This window comes from Papilio polytes, unplaced genomic scaffold (assembly GCF_000836215.1).
Source record: "Papilio polytes unplaced genomic scaffold, Ppol_1.0 DF824292.1, whole genome shotgun sequence".
Lineage (NCBI taxonomy): Eukaryota > Metazoa > Arthropoda > Insecta > Lepidoptera > Papilionidae > Papilio > Papilio polytes.
In genome coordinates, this window is record NW_013524912.1 from 1,024,648 (window position 1) to 1,044,103 (window position 19,456).

The 19,456-nt window shown below is 36.0% G+C and overlaps 4 protein-coding genes across 5 annotated transcripts; 3 read left to right on the forward strand and 1 right to left on the reverse strand.

Annotated features, from left to right (window-relative positions):
• Window positions 1–492: 492 nt before the first annotated feature.
• Window positions 493–4,840, forward strand: LOC106103454. Of its 2 annotated transcripts, none has more exons than XM_013283237.1 (3): window positions 493–1,301; window positions 1,383–1,514; window positions 3,072–4,840. In XM_013283237.1, exons 1-3 carry the CDS (start codon window positions 590–592, stop codon window positions 4,784–4,786), a joined length of 2,559 nt encoding a protein of 852 aa, XP_013138691.1. In that variant the 5' UTR covers window positions 493–589; the 3' UTR covers window positions 4,787–4,840. The 2 variants fall into 2 exon arrangements, with proteins under 2 accessions (XP_013138691.1, XP_013138698.1); XM_013283244.1 differs by lacking the exon at window positions 3,072–4,840 and adding an exon at window positions 1,662–2,445 and having other exon boundaries at window positions 496–1,301.
• Window positions 4,841–5,593: 753 nt separating this feature from the next.
• Window positions 5,594–6,277, forward strand: LOC106102749. Its single transcript, XM_013282320.1, has 2 exons — window positions 5,594–5,866; window positions 5,973–6,277. The coding sequence occupies exons 1-2, from the start codon at window positions 5,696–5,698 to the stop codon at window positions 6,141–6,143; spliced, it is 342 nt and encodes a 113-aa protein (XP_013137774.1). The 5' UTR covers window positions 5,594–5,695; the 3' UTR covers window positions 6,144–6,277.
• Window positions 6,278–8,764: 2,487 nt separating this feature from the next.
• LOC106102518 (histidine-rich glycoprotein-like) lies at window positions 8,765–9,598 on the reverse strand. The gene has a single exon (XM_013282032.1). It carries the CDS (start codon window positions 9,596–9,598, stop codon window positions 8,765–8,767), a length of 834 nt encoding a protein of 277 aa, XP_013137486.1.
• Window positions 9,599–10,949: 1,351 nt separating this feature from the next.
• Window positions 10,950–19,036, forward strand: LOC106102681. Its single transcript, XM_013282232.1, has 4 exons — window positions 10,950–11,110; window positions 16,641–16,814; window positions 17,667–17,894; window positions 18,511–19,036. Exons 1-4 carry the CDS (start codon window positions 11,036–11,038, stop codon window positions 18,676–18,678), a joined length of 645 nt encoding a protein of 214 aa, XP_013137686.1. The 5' UTR covers window positions 10,950–11,035; the 3' UTR covers window positions 18,679–19,036.
• Window positions 19,037–19,456: the final 420 nt, after the last annotated feature.

Genomic DNA, 19,456 nt, shown 5'->3' on the forward strand with positions numbered 1-19,456 from the left:
ATTTACTACGTAAACACCTCCACCAGTTAATTAATAGTTAGTTACATTTCTAATGGTCTAACTGGTTATACCAAGGGTTATAATTTTACATTTCGCAATATTTATCATCATCATCATCCTCATCCTACTCCTGTAGGGTCGGCACGACAGGTTTTTGTCGTCCAAATAACTCTATCATACGTCATCTCAGTCATCACTCCCGTTTTGATCATGTCACTTTTCACGCAATCCATCCATCTATATTTAGGTCTACCTCTACTGATGTACTCTTCCGCACTCATAACTAACGTTCTCTTTGTAACATGCGAATCATCCCTCCTCATAACATGCCCATACCATGCTCACCTTTTACTCCTTACTTTCGCAATATTTATATTTTGTGAAATAATTAACCGCGATTACAACACCATTCTTACCAGGTTGAAGAAGTTTCTATAAGCTTTGTGTTTATAAAAAAATACGTCAAAAGATCTTATGTCAACCATACGCCAATTCTTCTTTTGTTAAATATTATTTTTGTCAAAATTTTAAGTATGCTTGGAAAATCTTAAAAAAATAATTAAAATAAACTTCCCATCCCCTGTATAAGATGGCACAAAAAGACGATAGCCTCTTCCTCCTCGAGGTATTGATAGACAAAATTGTTTTATCAAAAGTTCCATGTTTCACCGATAAGGATTTCAGAACTTGTGTAAGCATCGAATGTCCATCGGTACAGACTCTCGAAATTTGCGACGATGAGACAGGAAGCAATGTGGCGAGAAGTGATGGACCTTTCACGAAAACTTTCAATAGCGGAAAATCATGTTTGTTCTCTCTTAAAGAAGATCTGATCAGTAAAGCCATGTCTAAATTTCCGATTCATGTAACAGTTTATCAATCTCTGCCTTGTGGTTGTCTACCCTCTAAAGTTATATTAGGAGAATGTGAAATTGATATGACCAAAGAATTTGTTGAAGCTCGTAATAAATATCTAGAAGATCCCAATAACGTTAGTTACCAAGCTTTGAAGGACTCGTTTAAGATAGTCAGTAAAGATCAAGGAGAATCAGGAGAAATTATAATGTTTTTACGCATATCTTGTTTTGGGAAATTAATTGTGACAAAGTTCCAAGGCACGGGTGCAACTAACGCTAGATCAAGTGGAGCATCAGCATCAGTAGATCGTTCATGTTTGCCTCCAAGAGAATTTCAATCCGCTCAAGATCCTTGTGTTTGCGGAAACAAAAGAATTCTAGGAGGCACAAGTGGACATTCTTGCACTGTAAGCGGACCTGCTACCGGTGGAGTGTGCCCACCTGGTAATGTGTTTGATACTTACACATAAAAATTATGAAGTAGAGTTTATATAATAAATTTAATTGTAAAATGACATGTTACAGCGCGGGACCCATTTAATAGTATGCCATGTGAAGAACCAGACGACCCCTGCTTTTGTACCGGGCCAAAATCTCAAGCAAAGCAAAAAATGATATGCAGAAATACTGACCAATACTGTTTACACGTACCTAAAGGTGAGCATGCTTATGTAAACTCCTTACTCGTTATTATAAATTATGTCGATAAGCGCATTATTACAATTTAGTTTCGTGTGATATACCTTTAAGCAACTATGTTAAGAGTACTCCTAGTTGCTTTAGTTATAATTTCTTGGTGACCAGGTCGCAGTAAACAATTTGAAGAAATCGGAACTAATTTGGGTGGTAACGAACTAAAAATTAAAGTGCCCGCTACCTCTGCTATTATAAAGAAGATAAGTCAAACACATTGCTCAATGCAAAGCCCATATACCGAAAACAAAAATGAAGGACCATGCCAAGCCCCATGTGGAAAAAATCAAATTAGTTTAACTATGCCCAGTGAGGCGATATGCTGTAATGGGGCTCAGCCCGCTAACACACAATTCACGTGCACTACTGAAGGGTGCGTCCAGGCCTCCAAACACGGCCAGGCTGCATTAGCTCGCGGCGATACCAAACATCCAAACGTATTAACAAGCCAAAATAAGAACACTTTTGTTTTAAAAGTGGCCAAAACTGCTAATTTAGGAGACAGAAAATGCAAATTGGAATTTGAAGTAGTAACACCCAAAGGACTTGACAAAAAGCCACCTGTATTAAAAGCAAATGCGCGAATACAATCCGATCCAGACTGTGACTGTTGTATAGGTCGATTAAAAAAGACTAAGGGAAAAAAGAAGTTAACTTAAAAAGTTTTATAAAAATTGTATTATTGTTATTGACTTAAAGCAATTAGTTTAAATTTTTTTAGGTTATAGAAATCTGTTCGCTTTTCTGATATCGTCTTTGTGCCTCTATTACTGTAACATTGTCAGTTATTAAATTGTGCAGATTGCTGCCCCCCGGGTAACAAGATAGTTTTTCAATTGCCAATGGATTCCTGCAGCACGGGACACAAACAACGGGCTCACTTCAACTTCACATCAGATGGAGTCGGAGATCTCGCTAGGGAAGAACCGGGTCAACTAGTATCTCACACTGCACCAGATTACCACGGTGTTGTCTACGATTTCCCTAATCAAGTGATTAAAATGCGTGTTGCCAAAATTGTAGAAATGCAGGGACGTAAATCAAAACTAGAGTATCAGTTTGTAACACCTATCGTGAATCAAGAAACTGTAATACCGGTGAACGATACTCGCACCACTCAGTGCGTCCCGCGCACATGTACCGGTTGTTGTTATTCGAAGTGTATTTAATATAATATTAACTTGTGTCTCCGTGCTTTAAATATAAAGAAATTAAAATGTCATTGATGTTTTGATTGTAGCTACGCTCTTTAACCAACACAGGTCTTCACTTGCGGTATATAATATTATTATTAAAGTATTTAGCTTTCTTCGCATAACATAAATGTCTTTAAAAATTTAGTTTATACTTATTATATGTACACATATTTTCTACATATACTTCGAATCAGACAAACACTGTCCGACAAATTAATTTAAATTTTTCCCTATTCAGACACAGATGTATCAAAAAATTTAATTCGCAATTAAGTTTTAAGGGAATAATAATTTAAGTTCACCGTAAATTAAAATCTCGTCTCAGGTACTTCGCTGCATGTGCCGTACGATGAAGAAAATATAGGGATAAATAACCCTAATCTTCGAAGCGAGATAGAATTAGCAATTCTAAACTTATATGAAAATGGTATGAAGACTGATCTGAAAAGTGAATACACGTCAAATAGTGAAAGTTCCCAATGGCTAACGGATACAAGTATCTCGGAGGAAGGGAAAAAATCAAATTCAGGTACAGCTGATTTATTTTCGAATAGTTCCATCTGTACTGTCAGCGCTATAAGATCAAAAAATAGAAGCGTTACTTTTGCAAAAACCGTCGACTATTTCTGGAACTCACAAAATCAAGCCATTCACCTGACTACAAAAAAATCTAATATGATCAATAAGGCAGAGAATGCTTTATTCGGGAAAAACGAGACCACGGTCTATATGACTTTGTTTGAAGATTACACTCGTCGACAAAGTACTGGGACGCAAGCTACTGGCTCTATTAACAAGTGTCTACAGTTTAACGGCAGCAAAATTATCCCTACAATTAACTGTTCAAATTACAACGCTAAACGTTCCAGTACAAATTTGTTGTACCTTAACAACAAAAATCCTATTCCAAGTCATTTCCGCAACCAAAGCATATATTTCTTTGGTAAGAAAAAAGATGGAGTTAAATTGAATAAGGGGATGGGAAGTCAAGATTCAATGAAAAGCAGTCAGCATAAGTGTACACCGACAGCAGTTTCCACACAGGCCTGTGCTTCTAAAAGTTGCGTATCAATGCAAACAAAAAAAATTACAGAAAATAATTCAAGCACAGGTCCAAAATCAGTCACAATTAAAACGACTCCGTTAAAACCATGTCCAGCACTCGGTACGGTCAAGGGCGAAATGATGGCGACTGTATCCCATATTAAAATAGCGCCGACGCAGCCGTGTCCGGTACATGGGAAAGATCCGTGTCAGGGTCCCAGTTGTATTGCTGCTACAACACAAGAAGAACAAGGTCCTGTAAAAGTATCTACAGTGAACAATCCACGCCGCGGTGTATTCGAATTGGTAATTCGTAAAATGACTGGCGCTCCACTGGCGAGAAATGAATTGATGCTAGAATGGACACCCCCACCGTGTCGGACACCATCGTGCACGGTCCCCGGCTCTTGTCTCGGATCTCAGCACAAGCCATCATGCCGACAATCGAAGTATAAAATCATATCTTGTAGACCATCATCTTGCAGACCATCATCGTGTAGACCGAAGCATACCAGTAAAATATACAAACGACCTTGCAGCCCAACACCTGTCCCGTTATGCCCAGGATTGCCTTGCAAAAGATGTTGTAGGTCATCGTGTTGCGGAAAGTCATGCCGCTCCATTCCAACATGCTTACCAGTAATCACCTGTTCACCAAATCCATCTCCATGTGTAAGCCCATGCCCTCCGTCGCCCCCTTGCAAAAATCCGTGTAGGTCACCGTGCAGTTCTCCCTGTCTACGACCTTGTCCTGTAGGACGTAAGCGTCCGAAACGTGCTCGAAGTCATCCTCGAATTAAAGCACACCCAAAACGAACTTCACCATGCCTTAATAAAACTAAAGTCTGCCCAGTCCTGCGCTGCAAAAGTATATTTATGCCTTGCGTTAGATGCTGTAATGTCGTAGCTTGCTATCCGCGTAGGATTTGCTCTATGACGCCATGCAAACCTTTGATGACATGCAGAAGCGACTGTTCTACTAAATGCTTAGAATGATTATAACATTACACCTAGTTGCGAATAAAGATAATTTAAACTGAAAGTTAAAAATTATAATCAAATTAATTTTAAAGTCAATAAAAATGGTTTATCTATGTTTGTTTTAATGTGGATGTTAGGAAGTATGTATTCTGTACTATACTATAAATTATCAATTAATTATTATTCTATAATATTAAGACATTACAATAAGGGAGACATTCTTATAATCAAGGAAAAAAATCTTTAGGTAAGTAAAAAATAGTGAAGCAACCAACATTTTCTCGACGACTGAAAATTGACCAAGACCTAACTAATCATACAGAAAATCATCTAGATGTTGCTCGTAACTTTCAACGTGGAGTTGAAAACAAATCTATGGAAATCTCTTATTTACAGTCCCGTACAAGTCGTTGCCGCCAATTTAGAGTTTACCCGGAACGAACGTGGACATACAAACAAAAACATCAAGTGCACGAAATATGAAGTTACATCATTATCAGCCTTTGTCTGCCCACTGTTGGACATAGGCCTCTCCCAATTCCTTCCACAGTCAAAAAGTTACACATCAGAATAAACACTCTATTTTTATAAACTAAATCTAGACGATTCTTCTAATCCCATTATTTCACTGATAGGCTATAAACCGTGGTATTATGTGTTTATTTGATTTTCGCTATTTTGGCGCTGATGGTTGCGGTTGGTAGGGGTGAAGATTTCTGGAACTAATAACAGGGATATAAATCTGCTGCCACGTTCATAAGTCTAAAAGAAGCAAGAGCTGTCATATTTAAATCACCTATCTACAATATTTGTAAACTTATACTCTAGAATAGAGCATCTTGATGGTTCTCTTTGCGTCTTAATTTGACAAGTGTGTTTGACAATACAATTTCTAAATCATCAGTATTTTAAATATAAGCATTAATGGCAGCCAATACTGAGAAGAAGGAAGCGAAAGGGACCCAAATGAAGGGAAAACTCAAGTTTGAAAAAAAGCCTTGCCCCTGGCTATGTGACATGGTGCCAGTGAACGTGCCACCGCCAGGGCAGGCACAAGCTGTACTACATCCTAGAAAAGATGTGTTTGTCTTGAAGGTCTACAATATATTTAATATTTTTCATATTACCGCATTATTTAGTCTACCGTGGAATGATACTAGAATGTGTTAGCATCAAAAAAATAAAACATGTATTTTTATAGGTAGCTAAAATTGGAGCAAACGGAGACCGCCGTTGTAAATTGGAACTTGAATTGGTGACCCCTAAAGGACCTCAAAAAAAAGCGCCGTGCCGAATAGAGACGCGGGAAACTCAATGCGAACCCGAATGCGAACCATGTGGTTGCATGAAAACAACTAAGAGAAAGAAATAAAATCTAACCTTATTGGATCCTACATTTTAAACCATTGACGCTTATCATATAAAATACGTATTGGATTTAGAAAATTAAGTACAAATTTATTATATTTCATTTATCACACAAAGAATATCAAAAACGAAATAAACAACCAAAAAATTTGAAATCTATAATTTCAATGCGCGTTCCTCTCTATACCGCTATAAGTTACTCTAAACCAAAACCTTAAAAGCAGAAAGTTAAACAAATCCAGAAATTATATGATGGCTATTTATTACATTTTATTTCTTCTGTAAGTAACTATAAAAAAGAACGTCCGCTAAAATTACTGCTCAGTATACTAAAAAAAAGATTAACCAAACGCTGTTTCATATTACATTTATTTTAACAATAGGATCCGTCTAATAGTGGTAGGGATTTCCGAATTGCTCGTCGTAAGTTCGAAGCCTGTCATTCGAATTCGAATTTTGTACTGAACCGTAAAGTTAACACAAACTTCGACTTTATTTGAACTAGGAATATTAGTAAAGTAACTAGGTTACTTTCAATCATTGATTCTATGAAAATTCTATGGGATAATTACTCTATTTTATCTTTACCGTTTATGTGACGCATATGAGCACCTTAGAGGAGCACCTACGTCATTACACGACTGAATAAACCGATGTGCTTTTGCATGTAGTCATCTACATAAATTATGAATCTTTAGCCCACGTTATAAGAAAGCTCTTGTCAGATTAATTATGTACAGACACATGCACACCGAAGCGGACACAAGAACGCCCTCAATATGAAATAAATTTTAATTTCTTTGATAAAGCTATAGTTAAAAACATGCTTATTTTGTTAGATATGAAATTGTGATTCAAAATGAAATTGTGTAGATATGAAGCCTAAAGGAGTTGTGACATCATCGAGACATAAAAAGTAACTCGTATACCTGAAATGTTGTTTTTACAATTTTTATTCCGGAATAAATTTGTATATTGAAAGCGCCTCACCTGATTTATAATGCGCCGTGCACTGGCAAGGGCACCTTGGCCCGACAATGACACGGCTCAGTAAGAAATGTTCAATAACGTTCCCGGCTCCCGACGGGAAAGGGATGGGATCGGGTAAAATCTTGTTCGATTCATTGAAATGAAGCTGAAAATGTACTGTAACTTTTTATGTATTCAGAAGATTAGAATTAAATTTCGGAAAGGTGTTCTGTGTACGTGTTGGTTTCCTGGTAAATTAAGGGTTTACCGAAATTAGACCATAATTTATTATTAATTATGTTCTATTTTTAAAATTAGTTTTATGCATCTTTCGCTTCACTTACACATACATATTTAAAATAAAATTTCCTTTTTATTGCTCCTATTATTTGTATAGGTGCAATATAGGTTGTTTTAAACAAATGGTACTTCACTAAAACAGCGACGAAAGGGAAAATTAAAAGCAAACATTGGCGTAGGTCATGGTTTATTTATTGAGAAAAACGCGTCGAACAAAAAAGCTATTTGAAATGCAACAGGATTTGCGCACTTCAGGTAAAGCGATTTATGTATGTACATATTTACATGAGACTTCAGTTTTGTAGCAATATACAGCATCACTCAATAATAATCGTGATTTTTCACTGTTTTAATTCATAGAAAATCGTATTTTAATCATCCCTCTGTTTTCTAAGCCTGAAAAAAACAATCTATATTGCGACTGAGTAGCTTGTTATCTTAATTACAACGCGAACATCGATTCCTAGGTAATTAATTGCAAGAGACTTTTTCGCTCTTTCTGAATACAACTATAATTTCAGCGTAATTGACAGTGATCGCACCAGACACATCAAATAAAGAATGAATATTAAAGAACTATATACTTCAACTGCTCAGCTATAGCTTAGACACACAGAGTTATAGATAACTAACTTTCGCCCGCGACTTCTTTCGCGTGGAATTAAAAAAAAAACTAAGTAGCCTATGTTTACTTCCAGACCATACTCTACGTCTATACCAGATTACATCAAGATCCGTTCAGCCGTTTAGGCTACAACCTCTAACAAACATCCATCCATCCATCTAAACTTTCGCTTTTATAACATTAGTAAGATTAAGATGTTATATTGCGCAAAAAGAAACATACACTGGACAAAATCAAAATCATTTTTATAGTTATCGTAATGGTTTTTAAAACAAAAATTATGAATTTCGCACCAAGCTATCTAATAACTAAGTAAACAAATTCGCGAACGTTTAAATAAAAATGAATGTTTAAATTCGACCATTAATGTTTAACATCTTAGAAAGCGAGATAACAATTGATTTGTTCGGTTGCAAACAGACATCTGAGCCAATGATATTGTTGCAGATTTTCCAATAATGCTTCTGTGTCAATGATGACGACACGTTTAACGGTTTCGTTTATTTTTTTCTGTTTCAGCGCATTTTGTACTCATATTATACAGACTAAGTACTTACGCGCTTATTGTTAGTTTACTTCCGTTACAAATAGTGGCGGCATCTTGTGTAATTAGATATTTAGGTATCAAGAAAACAACTTTGTCAATTAATGTATCAAAACTTTATAAAACGAAGTGCAACTGTTTATAGTGTATCAATAATAGAAAAACAATTATCTTACAATTAACTAATTCAGTGCTTTCCGTGATGGAATCCCCAATGCTTGTGGCCCTCGTGTCCACCCTTCTTGCCGTGATCGTCGTGATGATGATGGTGTTCTTCATGTCCAGAATGTCCCTTGTGGCCTTTGTGATCTTCATCATGATGGTGCTTATCGTGATGACCACCCTTGCCGTGATGGTGCTCGTGATGGCCGGAGTGATGATGACCACCTTTCTTGTGATGACCGCCATGTTCGCCGTGGTGTCCATGATGATGTCCGTGCTTGTGATGCTTGCCTCCTTTGTGATGGTCGTCGTAGAAGTGGTGATCCTTGTGGAATTCGTCCTTATGATACTTCTTATGGTATCCTTCGGTTTCCTCGCCTTTGTCGTGATGTTTCTTGTGGTGATGCTTGCCTCCCTTGTGATGATGTCCATGCTCATGGTGATGACCGTGGTGTTCGTCTTCATCCCAGTGCTTCTTATGACCACCTCCATGTTCATGATGATGTCCGGCATGATGATGCTTGTGATGATCGCCATGTTCACCTTTATGGTGATGGTGATGCCCTTTATGTCCCTTAGATTCTTTATGGCCGTGTTCATGATGGTGGTGGCCGTGGTGTTCCTTGCCCCCGCCTTCCTCATGATGATGGCCGCCTTTGTGCCCCGTCGCCGCGACGGCTAAGTCACCTTCTTGTTGATCAGATTCATGTCCTGAACACACAGCTAGTAAGCAACCCAGTAGGGCAAGCACGACCAGTGTTCTCATCGTGGTCGTCTTGGAATCCTTGATGATTGATGTTTGGATAGTGAGTCTGTACTGATTGTACATCGGATCTTGAGGCCACTTTATACCTAACATTTTGACTGATTGCAGCCGGTGAAATTGGCGGACAAGGACGTCGCGTCACGTCGCGGCGAATGTAACGTCAATAGATCTTAACCATTGCACCATAGGGTACAACAAGAAAAGTGATATTATATTAAAATAATGTCTACTTCTATTGAGCTCGAGAAGAATCCTAAGTTCTTTTTTAAAAAACATAATTAAGTATTAACTTAATTATGTTTTTTAAAAAAATGAATCTGTATACTACAAACATCATTTGAAAGTAAAAATGACCTTTTTTTTTATAACATAAGGTGGCAAACGAGCAAGCGGCCCCTTGAATCCATCGAAAGCGACCACTGCACATAAACTTCTGCAATTGCAGATGCGTTGCCGGAAGAGGAGACGCACTTAAAGAGGACATTTCCCGTTGCTTTGTGTCTCCTCCACCGTCAAATCCAATTTTCCTCCCCATCCTTCCCTCTTAAGAAAAGGGTGGAAAGGGAAAGGGACTAAAATTAGGCCTCCGGCACCACACTCATCAGCCGAAACGCGGAATTGCTTCCACTTCACGCCTGTTTTCTGTGAGGACTACTAATTCTGTACCTAATAACATTATGTAATTCTAACCAACATGTTTTATTTTTAAGTGTACTCATTTCCCTCAGCATATTTGCACATTAAGTTTTAATAAAATCGATACAGAGTGTCTGAGTAAAGAATATGTTTCAGAATTGTTTCGCCAAGTATTTTTTTCAACGCTATAAAGATAATAAAACGGTATAACTTAACTACATTTATATGAAATAATTAGAAATATCAGCAGTATAAACATTTATAACTCCGTAGGTTTCTAAGAAAAGCGGATTCTTATATGTCGGGCTCAGTAGACAAGAAATCCTGATCGAACCGTGGGTGTCCATTACTGATATATTTACTAAACTATAACATATGTGGGGGTGGGGTAGTTGCTCCCCCCCTCTCCCCAAAGAATCGATAAGTGTAAAATATGTTTCAAAAATACCAAGAATTAGACCATATTAATGGGTGTTCCCCCATAAACCTAGTCAGATCATCGGCTGGCGACGCCTGCTTCTGGATACTGGTTATCTACCTTTTCCAAGAGTACTTAAATGACGATAGCTACGTAAACCAAGCGTAAAATACGGAAAATATTTGAAAATCGCCATTAAAGTTAAAATGAAGAATTTAATATGGTTCTAATAACGAGGAAAAAAAACTAAAAACCCTTTCTCCTCGTTTTGATAGAAATGATCAAGTTGTCTTGAAGCTGTTTGGTTGTCAAACTTAAATTGAAAGAAAAAAGCATGTAACTAATTTGATATTTATTCTGTGAGTTTTATGTCAAAATAATCAAAAACAATTTAATTGTAAATTACAGTGCCGTTTATCTTTTTTATTATATTTTATCTTACCTTTATTATAATAAATTAGAAAATTGTGTTTAGAATGGAAAAGCCTAAAGAAGCTAAAAAAGTTAGAAAACCTTACGAAGAAATAGGCGCTATATTCAATGGAAATGAGGTAAGTTTATGTTTTATTTTGTACAGTTAAAAATAGCACAATGCATTACTTTTTTAACATAACTAGACTAAAAAAGTGTCGTCTATCAAGTAAGGATGCATGTTCTTTGTAACTATTAATTTGGCCAAACACGCGAAGGTATCGTCTTACTGTTGTGATGTTACTGTTTTATTTAAGAACATGAACACGAATAAAAAAAATCCTATCTAAATCTATTAGTTATAATAAAAAATAAAACAAGGCGAAAAACTACGAGTAAAACTAAAAATTACAGTTCCACGGCACCGATTATAGCTTGATAATAATGTACATGATTGTAAATGTTAATAAAATTCACTAGTTCGTATTCTATGTATTAAAAAAAAAACAAAAACGCACTAACTCAGGTAATTCATAAACTTCAGACTATAGATGCTTAAAAGTTTTTTCCCTTTAAGAAACGCATAGCACTTAAATAAGATAAATTGCTAAATTATTTTGGAAGGCGCAGTTAAATATATTTTTTTTGCATTTAAAGTTACATTGGAGAAATGTAAGAAAAGTTTTCTTATCATAGTAATTAAACAGTTTAAAAGTTACAGAATTTTTTTTTTATAAAATAGAATACTTACATTGCAAACACTTCCAAAAAATATTCAGCGCCTAAATACCACTATCACTCACAAAGTAAGATAAAAAAGTCACAGGCGACTATCACCCCCAGACACTTGTAGCACAAGACCGTTAAGACATAATTATAACATTACACTGCGTCCGCCAAGGGAGGCGAACATATTATCAATGCCGGCGCACTAGTACGCAGGTTCACCCCTTCTAACAATAGAAATGTTGTCGCAATTTCTTTACCTTGCGCCCACTCGATTTTATATTGGAAAATTTAATTTGTTCATGCTAACTAAGATTTACAAAATACTTCAGATTTATACACCTCTCAATCCAAAATTATTTCGCAAATAATCTTTTTAATATTATCACATCTAATCATAACAAATAATATTAAACAATCCTTAATTTAATTTAAAGGAGCACCACGTTTAAAGTCCCGATTCCGATTCCGTAATGGCGAAATTCATATTTGAGATCGTCCGTTGAACACGTGAGCTACGAAAAAGAGGAGGGGTTTGGAAAAGTCACCAAATATCACAAGGACAGGGAGGGGGTATATAATGAGCCTTCACGTGTACATAACGACTTTAACAACCTAATTATTTTTGTAACGATCCAATTCTTTATATACCTATATTTAAATATAGTTATTGTTAAAATTTCAATATACTTTATAACATATATTAATAATTAATGTGATTTTGGGTATTACAAATAATTACTTAGCATAACAAATAACTTTAAGCTTGACTGAGTGTAATATATAAAAATCAAGCATTTTAAAACAAGAAAAGCTACATTATTTACGTTTCAGTGTTACAAGCCGCGCGTAAATGGAAGTGTCTGGTAGGCTGTTTGCCCCATCAGAAACGTCAATCCTCTTGCAGGGGGTATTGTTATAGGCCTCTGAATATAATATATAAAAATCAAGCATTTGAAAATAAGAAAAGTTCTAATATTTACGTTTTAGTGTTACCAGCCACGCGCAAATGGAAGTGTCTGGCAGGCCGTTTGCCCCATCGGAAACGTCTGTCTTCTTGCGGGGGGTATTGTTATAGACCACAGAGTGCAAAATTTAAAAATGGAAGTAAAGTTTAGTCTAATTTTTGGCAGTTTTAAATTGACTGTTTTTGAAAAAGTAAGACTGAAATTGTCTGCCAGTATTTATTTAGTAATACTTACAATATTCTGCAACACTTATGTGAAAATGAGCTTTGTGGAAATAAGTGAACTTGGTGTATTTTTTACCAACTGCAGTACGTGATAGTGCGTAACTGTCTCATTAGACATCAAAAGTAAAGGCCATTCGGTAAAAGCACAAACGAGTAACGTAAATGCACCTAATAACGACACCTCAAAATCTACACCTATTCAGAAAATTATAATTTTCATGCGATGTGTTAAAAATACACGAGTGGTTGCTTTAGAAAAATTGTAGATTTATGTATATTGGAAAAGTTCATCCCTTGTTTGCGTGTGTGAACCTCGGCTATAGTACATTTTCCATGCTGTGGCGTTCTTGATCACGTAAGCACTCTCGTTTCTTTGTTAGCAGAATATTATATGGTCAAGCATTTTAATTTAACTTCTAGTTGTTTTAATGCACATTTATTTGTTTGTTCCATAATAACCACACAAATATCATAAGCTTTTTTTATTATATAAGGTGGCAAACGAGCAAGCGGCCACCTGAATCCACCGAAATGGAAAGCGACCGCTGCCCATAAACATCCGCAATTGCAGATGCGTTGCCTACCCTTCATTGACGTAGCAGACGCACATAAAGAGTCATTTTCCCTTCCTATGATCCTTATCCTATCCTTAAGAGCTCGAGCTCTTAAGGCTCGAGCCTTTAAGGCTCAGAGTCTTAAATTTAGGACTCGAGTCGAAGCTCGAGCTTTATTCGTATACCTGATAATATTAATATGAAATATTTTTATTTAATTGTCTGAAGTACGTATAAAATGATATAAAAAGTCAAAAATAAGAAAACTCTATTATGTAATGACTAATTATTCGATTATTGACCATGACGATGAGCGCATTAATGCCTGGATATTTTTGTTGGTCAGCCTGTAACTTTTTTTGTTTATTACCCGACTTCTAAAAGGGTGTTCACTAGGAATACTTGTCGCTGGTATACAAAAACTTCAGATACTTTTTGAGCCAAGATTGACAAGACAATTTTTTTCACCATATTAGTACATTTGTGTTTTCAGGCTCAATAGGCATATTTATGTATCTGTCCATTTCATCAGCGATATTTATATTCTCCGGTTACTTCTACGGTTTAACGGATGAAAACAAACTTTTTTAACTTTCGACCGGACTTTCACTGAAGGGTAGCATGTCATAGACGGGCATATTATAGGCTATTTTTTATGTCATGAGGTGGAAAACACGCAAGCGACCACCTGAATCCACCAAAACGGCGAAGCAACCGCTGCCCATAGACATTCGCAATAGGGGATGCGTTGCCTACCCTAAATCGACGGAGGAAACGCACATATGGTAAAGAGGATATTTTCCCTTCTTATGCTTCTCCTCCAACGTCAAATGCACATTCCCTTCCCATCTTTAAAGAAAGAGGGTAGGAAGGAAAATGAACTAAAGTTGGGCCTCCGGCACCATACTCATCAGTCTAAAAGCAGAATTGCTCCCACTTCACGCCTGTCTTCTGTGTGGTCGTGGTATTGCATCGGGCGAGTCGACCCATTCACGCGAAGACGTTTAAGCGGGCTCTACCACTGTTTACTTTTTTATCTTAATTTCGCGTGGAAGAAGTCACGGACAACAGCTAGTTGTTACAAAAAAGTTAATAGTAATGTGGGTAATTCTAATAACTAGGGATAACACTGGTTGTACTGTTATTTTCTTCTATTGGAGGAGGTATAAAATTGTAATAAAAGTATGTTATAAGCATTTAGTTAATAAAAATGCATTATTTAAATAACATATTTAGTAGATTTATTTTAGAGAAAAACGTTGTGTAGTGAGCCTTCAAAACAGAGCTCGAGTCGCGACTCGAGCCTCGCAACAAGGGCTCGACTCGAAGCTCGAACCTCGCAATAAGGCTCGAGCCCCGACTCGAGCCTTTATAAGAGACTCGAGCTTTGAATGAGTCGAAGACTCGGAAGACTCACGCCTTTTAACAATTCTAGACATGGCCCCCTTTTTGTTATATTTATTTTTAATCTTTTAAGCCATTATCTGTATAACTGTTTCTATATATGACTAAAAAGATAGATGAATTCACTATTGAAAAAAATATTTTCATTGGACATCAATTAAACTACGTGCTTATTTTTGGATATCAATCTGAACAACGCTTAAACTGGCGGTAACAGGTTCGTTTACCTATCTAATCGTATAAAAAGCATGTAAATTTAAGTGTCGGAGTGGATTCAGATATGACAGCTAATAGAGTTGTATGGGAAATCAGCACATACTGGGCCGACCCTCCAAAAACGATAAGGGCAAGTTGATGATGATGGTGGTGATGATGATGATGATGGTGGTGGTGGTGGTGGTGGTGATGATGATGATGATGGTGGTGGTGGTGGTGGTGGTGGTGGTGGTGGTGGTGATGATGATCCTAGTCTGTGACCTAGATCTATTACCATTTCGGCGAAAAAAGATAAAAAACATGATTTTTTAACTTTATGTGTCCATTTTTTTACCAAATGCATAATCGATAAGGGCATTCAGAATTCACATGCAGTATTCCAAACATACCTAATTTTCAGCTCTATGCGAATTATTGTGGTTTCAATAACTTCAGTTGACGAGTATTAATTTTTTGTGCCCTTTATTCATTTCGCCAAACGGGCACGTGTAGTCGTACACGTGACATAATTTGAGCTCCCAATCATTGCTATCTTTTATACTGTTCGAGGTTATATTATTTCGTCTTGTCATATGGCTTTAGAAATAAGCATGGAAATAAAATAAATTACCCGATCTGGCAAACCAACAAAATGAATGTACATTTTATTTACTCTCCGGTGGAAATTTGGTTAAAACTATTTCCAGCCTGGACAATGGATAAAGCCAAACTCTATATCTTGACATTTAAATAATATACTTACTTTTAAATGAAAAAAAAAATATGTTCAAACTCAGTTTCGTTTTTTAACTTCATTTGTGCTAAAAAATTTGATCAAAAGACGTAGAAAATAAAAGATATTTAGTCATGAACTTTTTAATCCTTTGTTTTATATTGTACTAGCTTTCGCCCGCGACACCGTCCTGGTGGAATTAAAAAATGTGAGTAGTTAGCATATATGTTTTTCTGGACGTTCATCTACATCTGTGCCAAATTTTATCGAAATCCGTACAGCAGTTTAGGCTATAAACTCTAACAAGCACCCACCCATCCATCTAAACTTTCGCATTAATCTCTATCGTGGAAATTCAAAGAACATAAGTAATTAAAACAATTTCTTTCCTATATAACTCATTTTAAGATGCTAAAATTTACGTCTGAGAAGAGTTTACCATTGTTATTTGATCTACCATCCCAAATAAGCACGAAGCTTCGGCTAGGATAAATCCAAAATGGCCACCACTACAAAACATTTTTTTTTTAATTAAAAATAGTTAGTATTAAGGTGCTTGTAGTCGCAAATACTATTTCCAATGTCAAGACCGTTCTCGGTTAGCCGCAATTGGAAATAGAAACTTAATTAACAAGCGATCTCGATAATTTTGCATTCACGGCAATTGCAGTTACCTTAACAAAATTAAAATAGAAATAGTAAGACCATTTTAAATAAATTCCAAACTATGGTTAACTAAGTCAAACTAAGGTCACAGGTGTGTCATGTAGTGGGTTCGAATCCCGTTTTTCAACCGACCGCGTAATAGGAAGTCCGTAGACCCTAACTATTAAGATATCTGCACATTATAAAAACTTATCTTGCAGGTAAAAATAAGAGTGCCTAAAAGTACAACAAAGCCCCCTAAACTCACGTCATCTCAGCTGAAACTGCAACAGCACTGCACCTGCGATGATGACCGATCTGTCTGTTCCGAGACTTGTGGATTACCAGGACAGTCTGTAGGGGATGGTCGAGCGGCCAATCTGTTTAATATACAGGTATATGTACAACAACAACAAGAAACAACAACAACGAAGTAGCCCCAGAATACATACTTTAAGCTGATCAACTTTTTTTGCCTTTTCACCATTTTGAATATACTTATAACATATACGTAGATGTATACATCATACTCGGTTGTTGCATTTAATACCTTTCTTAACACATATTATAAGTAGCTTTCTCCCGCGACTCCGTCCCCGTGTTATTAAAAAAAGTAAGTAACCTATGTGTTCTTCTAGACTATGCTCTACATCTATGCCAAATTTTATCCAGAACTAGGGTTGTCTGAAGGGTAAACCTGAAATACGATTATGTCAAAGAAAAACAAAATAATCACCTTTATAAAAATCTAACAGAATATTGACAAAAGCTCCATAAATATAGAGAATAGACCGTTGATTGAAAGCCTTACCTTAACAGCACTTACGGCCATCTCACATTACATTTTCATCTGAGGACGTTGTTTTGTCACAATTTTATAAAGAAATCGTTACTTCTATTCATGAGCTCAGCCTTTAAACATATATCCATGTTTTATATTGAAGAAATACAATTAAGCCACTGTTATGTCGTGGTTTATTTGAATTTCATCAAGAAGTTTGAATTTCACCAACAGTAAAAGAAAACCATTGTTTATCAGCCAGCAAGGCCGGAAGTTATTCTTATTTGTCTTTCTTAAGCGAAACTAAAACCTATTGCGAAGGTCATACTTACTTTCTTACTCTATTTTAATATTGAGAACGCGAATGTTTGGATGGATGTATGTTTTCAGTAACTATCTACATCTAAACTGATCTGGACGAAAATTGGCACTAAGTTGCAAAGATATTAAAATCTCCTTTGTACAGATTCCTGATGACATCTGCGAGTCGCTCACACATAGGACTGCTATGAATTCTGAGGTAGTGTATAGTACCGCAGAGAAACACGACACGCTTTGCGACGTATGCAACGTGACCCCCAAAGACGCCCCCAAAGGTGTCCAAGCGCAGAAGGTTCTCCATCCAGACAAAGACGTTTTCATCCTGCAGATTGGCAAACAGACAGATGAACCCAACCGTACTGGAAATATAGAGGTACAAAATTTATATAATTAAGTAAGGATGTTCAACCCACGATATTATTTGTTTAGTTATAAATAGCAATTCCAAAAACCCTTCCTAATTTTTGTTTTTCATCCATTGACGTCATTAGTCTAAAGAATTCATTCGTCGTTCGTCGTTCAAAATAAAGTAGCACGTCAGAAATAGAGGTCAGGATCACAAGGAACAGAAGGGAGAGGGGGAGGGGGTTAAGGTGGGACTTCGATTATTTGGGCTGCCTTTCGCGAGTTGACAACCCTTCCTGACCATAGAAGTTGTATTTCATATTAGCCGTTAAGAGTAGTTTCAGGAATTTCTATTTCTTCAAGGTATTGTAGTTATTGTAGCTACGTTATTAGATTATAGTGCCATAAAATGTAAATCATACGAAAACATTTATGAACGTTATTACAGTTTAAAAACAGCTTCATATGAATCTTTAAGATTTTAAATGAAGAAATTATCTTCTCACTTTGTTGCTCTCTATTATTCTGAACCTTTCAATTGACTGTCTAATCATCAAAGTCGAGCTAAGGTTACATGGGCTAATCAAATTTCATTGTGATCATGATCTATTTGGGTTGACTGATATTTATCATTTGTCTATCAGGTTGAATTGATAACTCCTAGAGCGCCGGCAAAAATAAAGCCGGCTACACACGCCTGTAAGCAGATACAGTGCGAAGACGAAGATATACCGTACTGCGTACCATGTAGGACTTGTAGAGTGCCCGCTCCCAGGAAAAAGAGGAAGCGTGCGAGATGTTGCAAAAAATAGCTTCAAATTCTCTTTACATTTTTTAAAATTAATAGTAAAATATTCGTCATGTTATTTCGAAATTTAGATTAAATTAAATTGTGCAAGTTAAAGTCCTTGGCAACATTATCATCAGACTAAATTTACTGTTTACATTCTCAGTTTTAAGAAATGGCTGATATTAAACAATTTTTCTACACATAAGCAACAAATTTAAAAAAGAATTAAATGAGTTAGACCAGAGTTACGTTACGCAGATTTATAACTATTCATCGATGTGTATGTGAAAAATGTAACATTCTGTATAGTGTCAATTCAATGTCATGAGTACTATCAGAAACAAAAGTGTTATAATAAACTTATTATTTTTAAACTTAAATTCTTTTTTTATTAAATGTATACATAATTAAAATACAAAAAATGTAATATCCTACATGAACAACAAAACACAAATATATGTACATGTAATACATTTAAACATTGCTCGGAGTCTGTACAAAAAAATTTAAGATAAAAAATTACATAAACAAGATTACACTAGTAAACAATGTTGCTTTTTTTGTCTATTTGTCGGAACGTATATTTTCATAAGTCCTAATAATAAATTATTTTCTGCGCGATTGTACAAAACTATAAAGGGTGTTAGTATTTTCACAAGGGGAATAATTGAACATAATTCCTTGGTTATAGTTTAGGCGAACCAGATGAACCAAATAAAAAATATTAATATGCGGAAACACCATAGTAAAGTTAAATTGGATAGCATAATGCACTCGATTCGTTTGTTTTCCATGTTTTT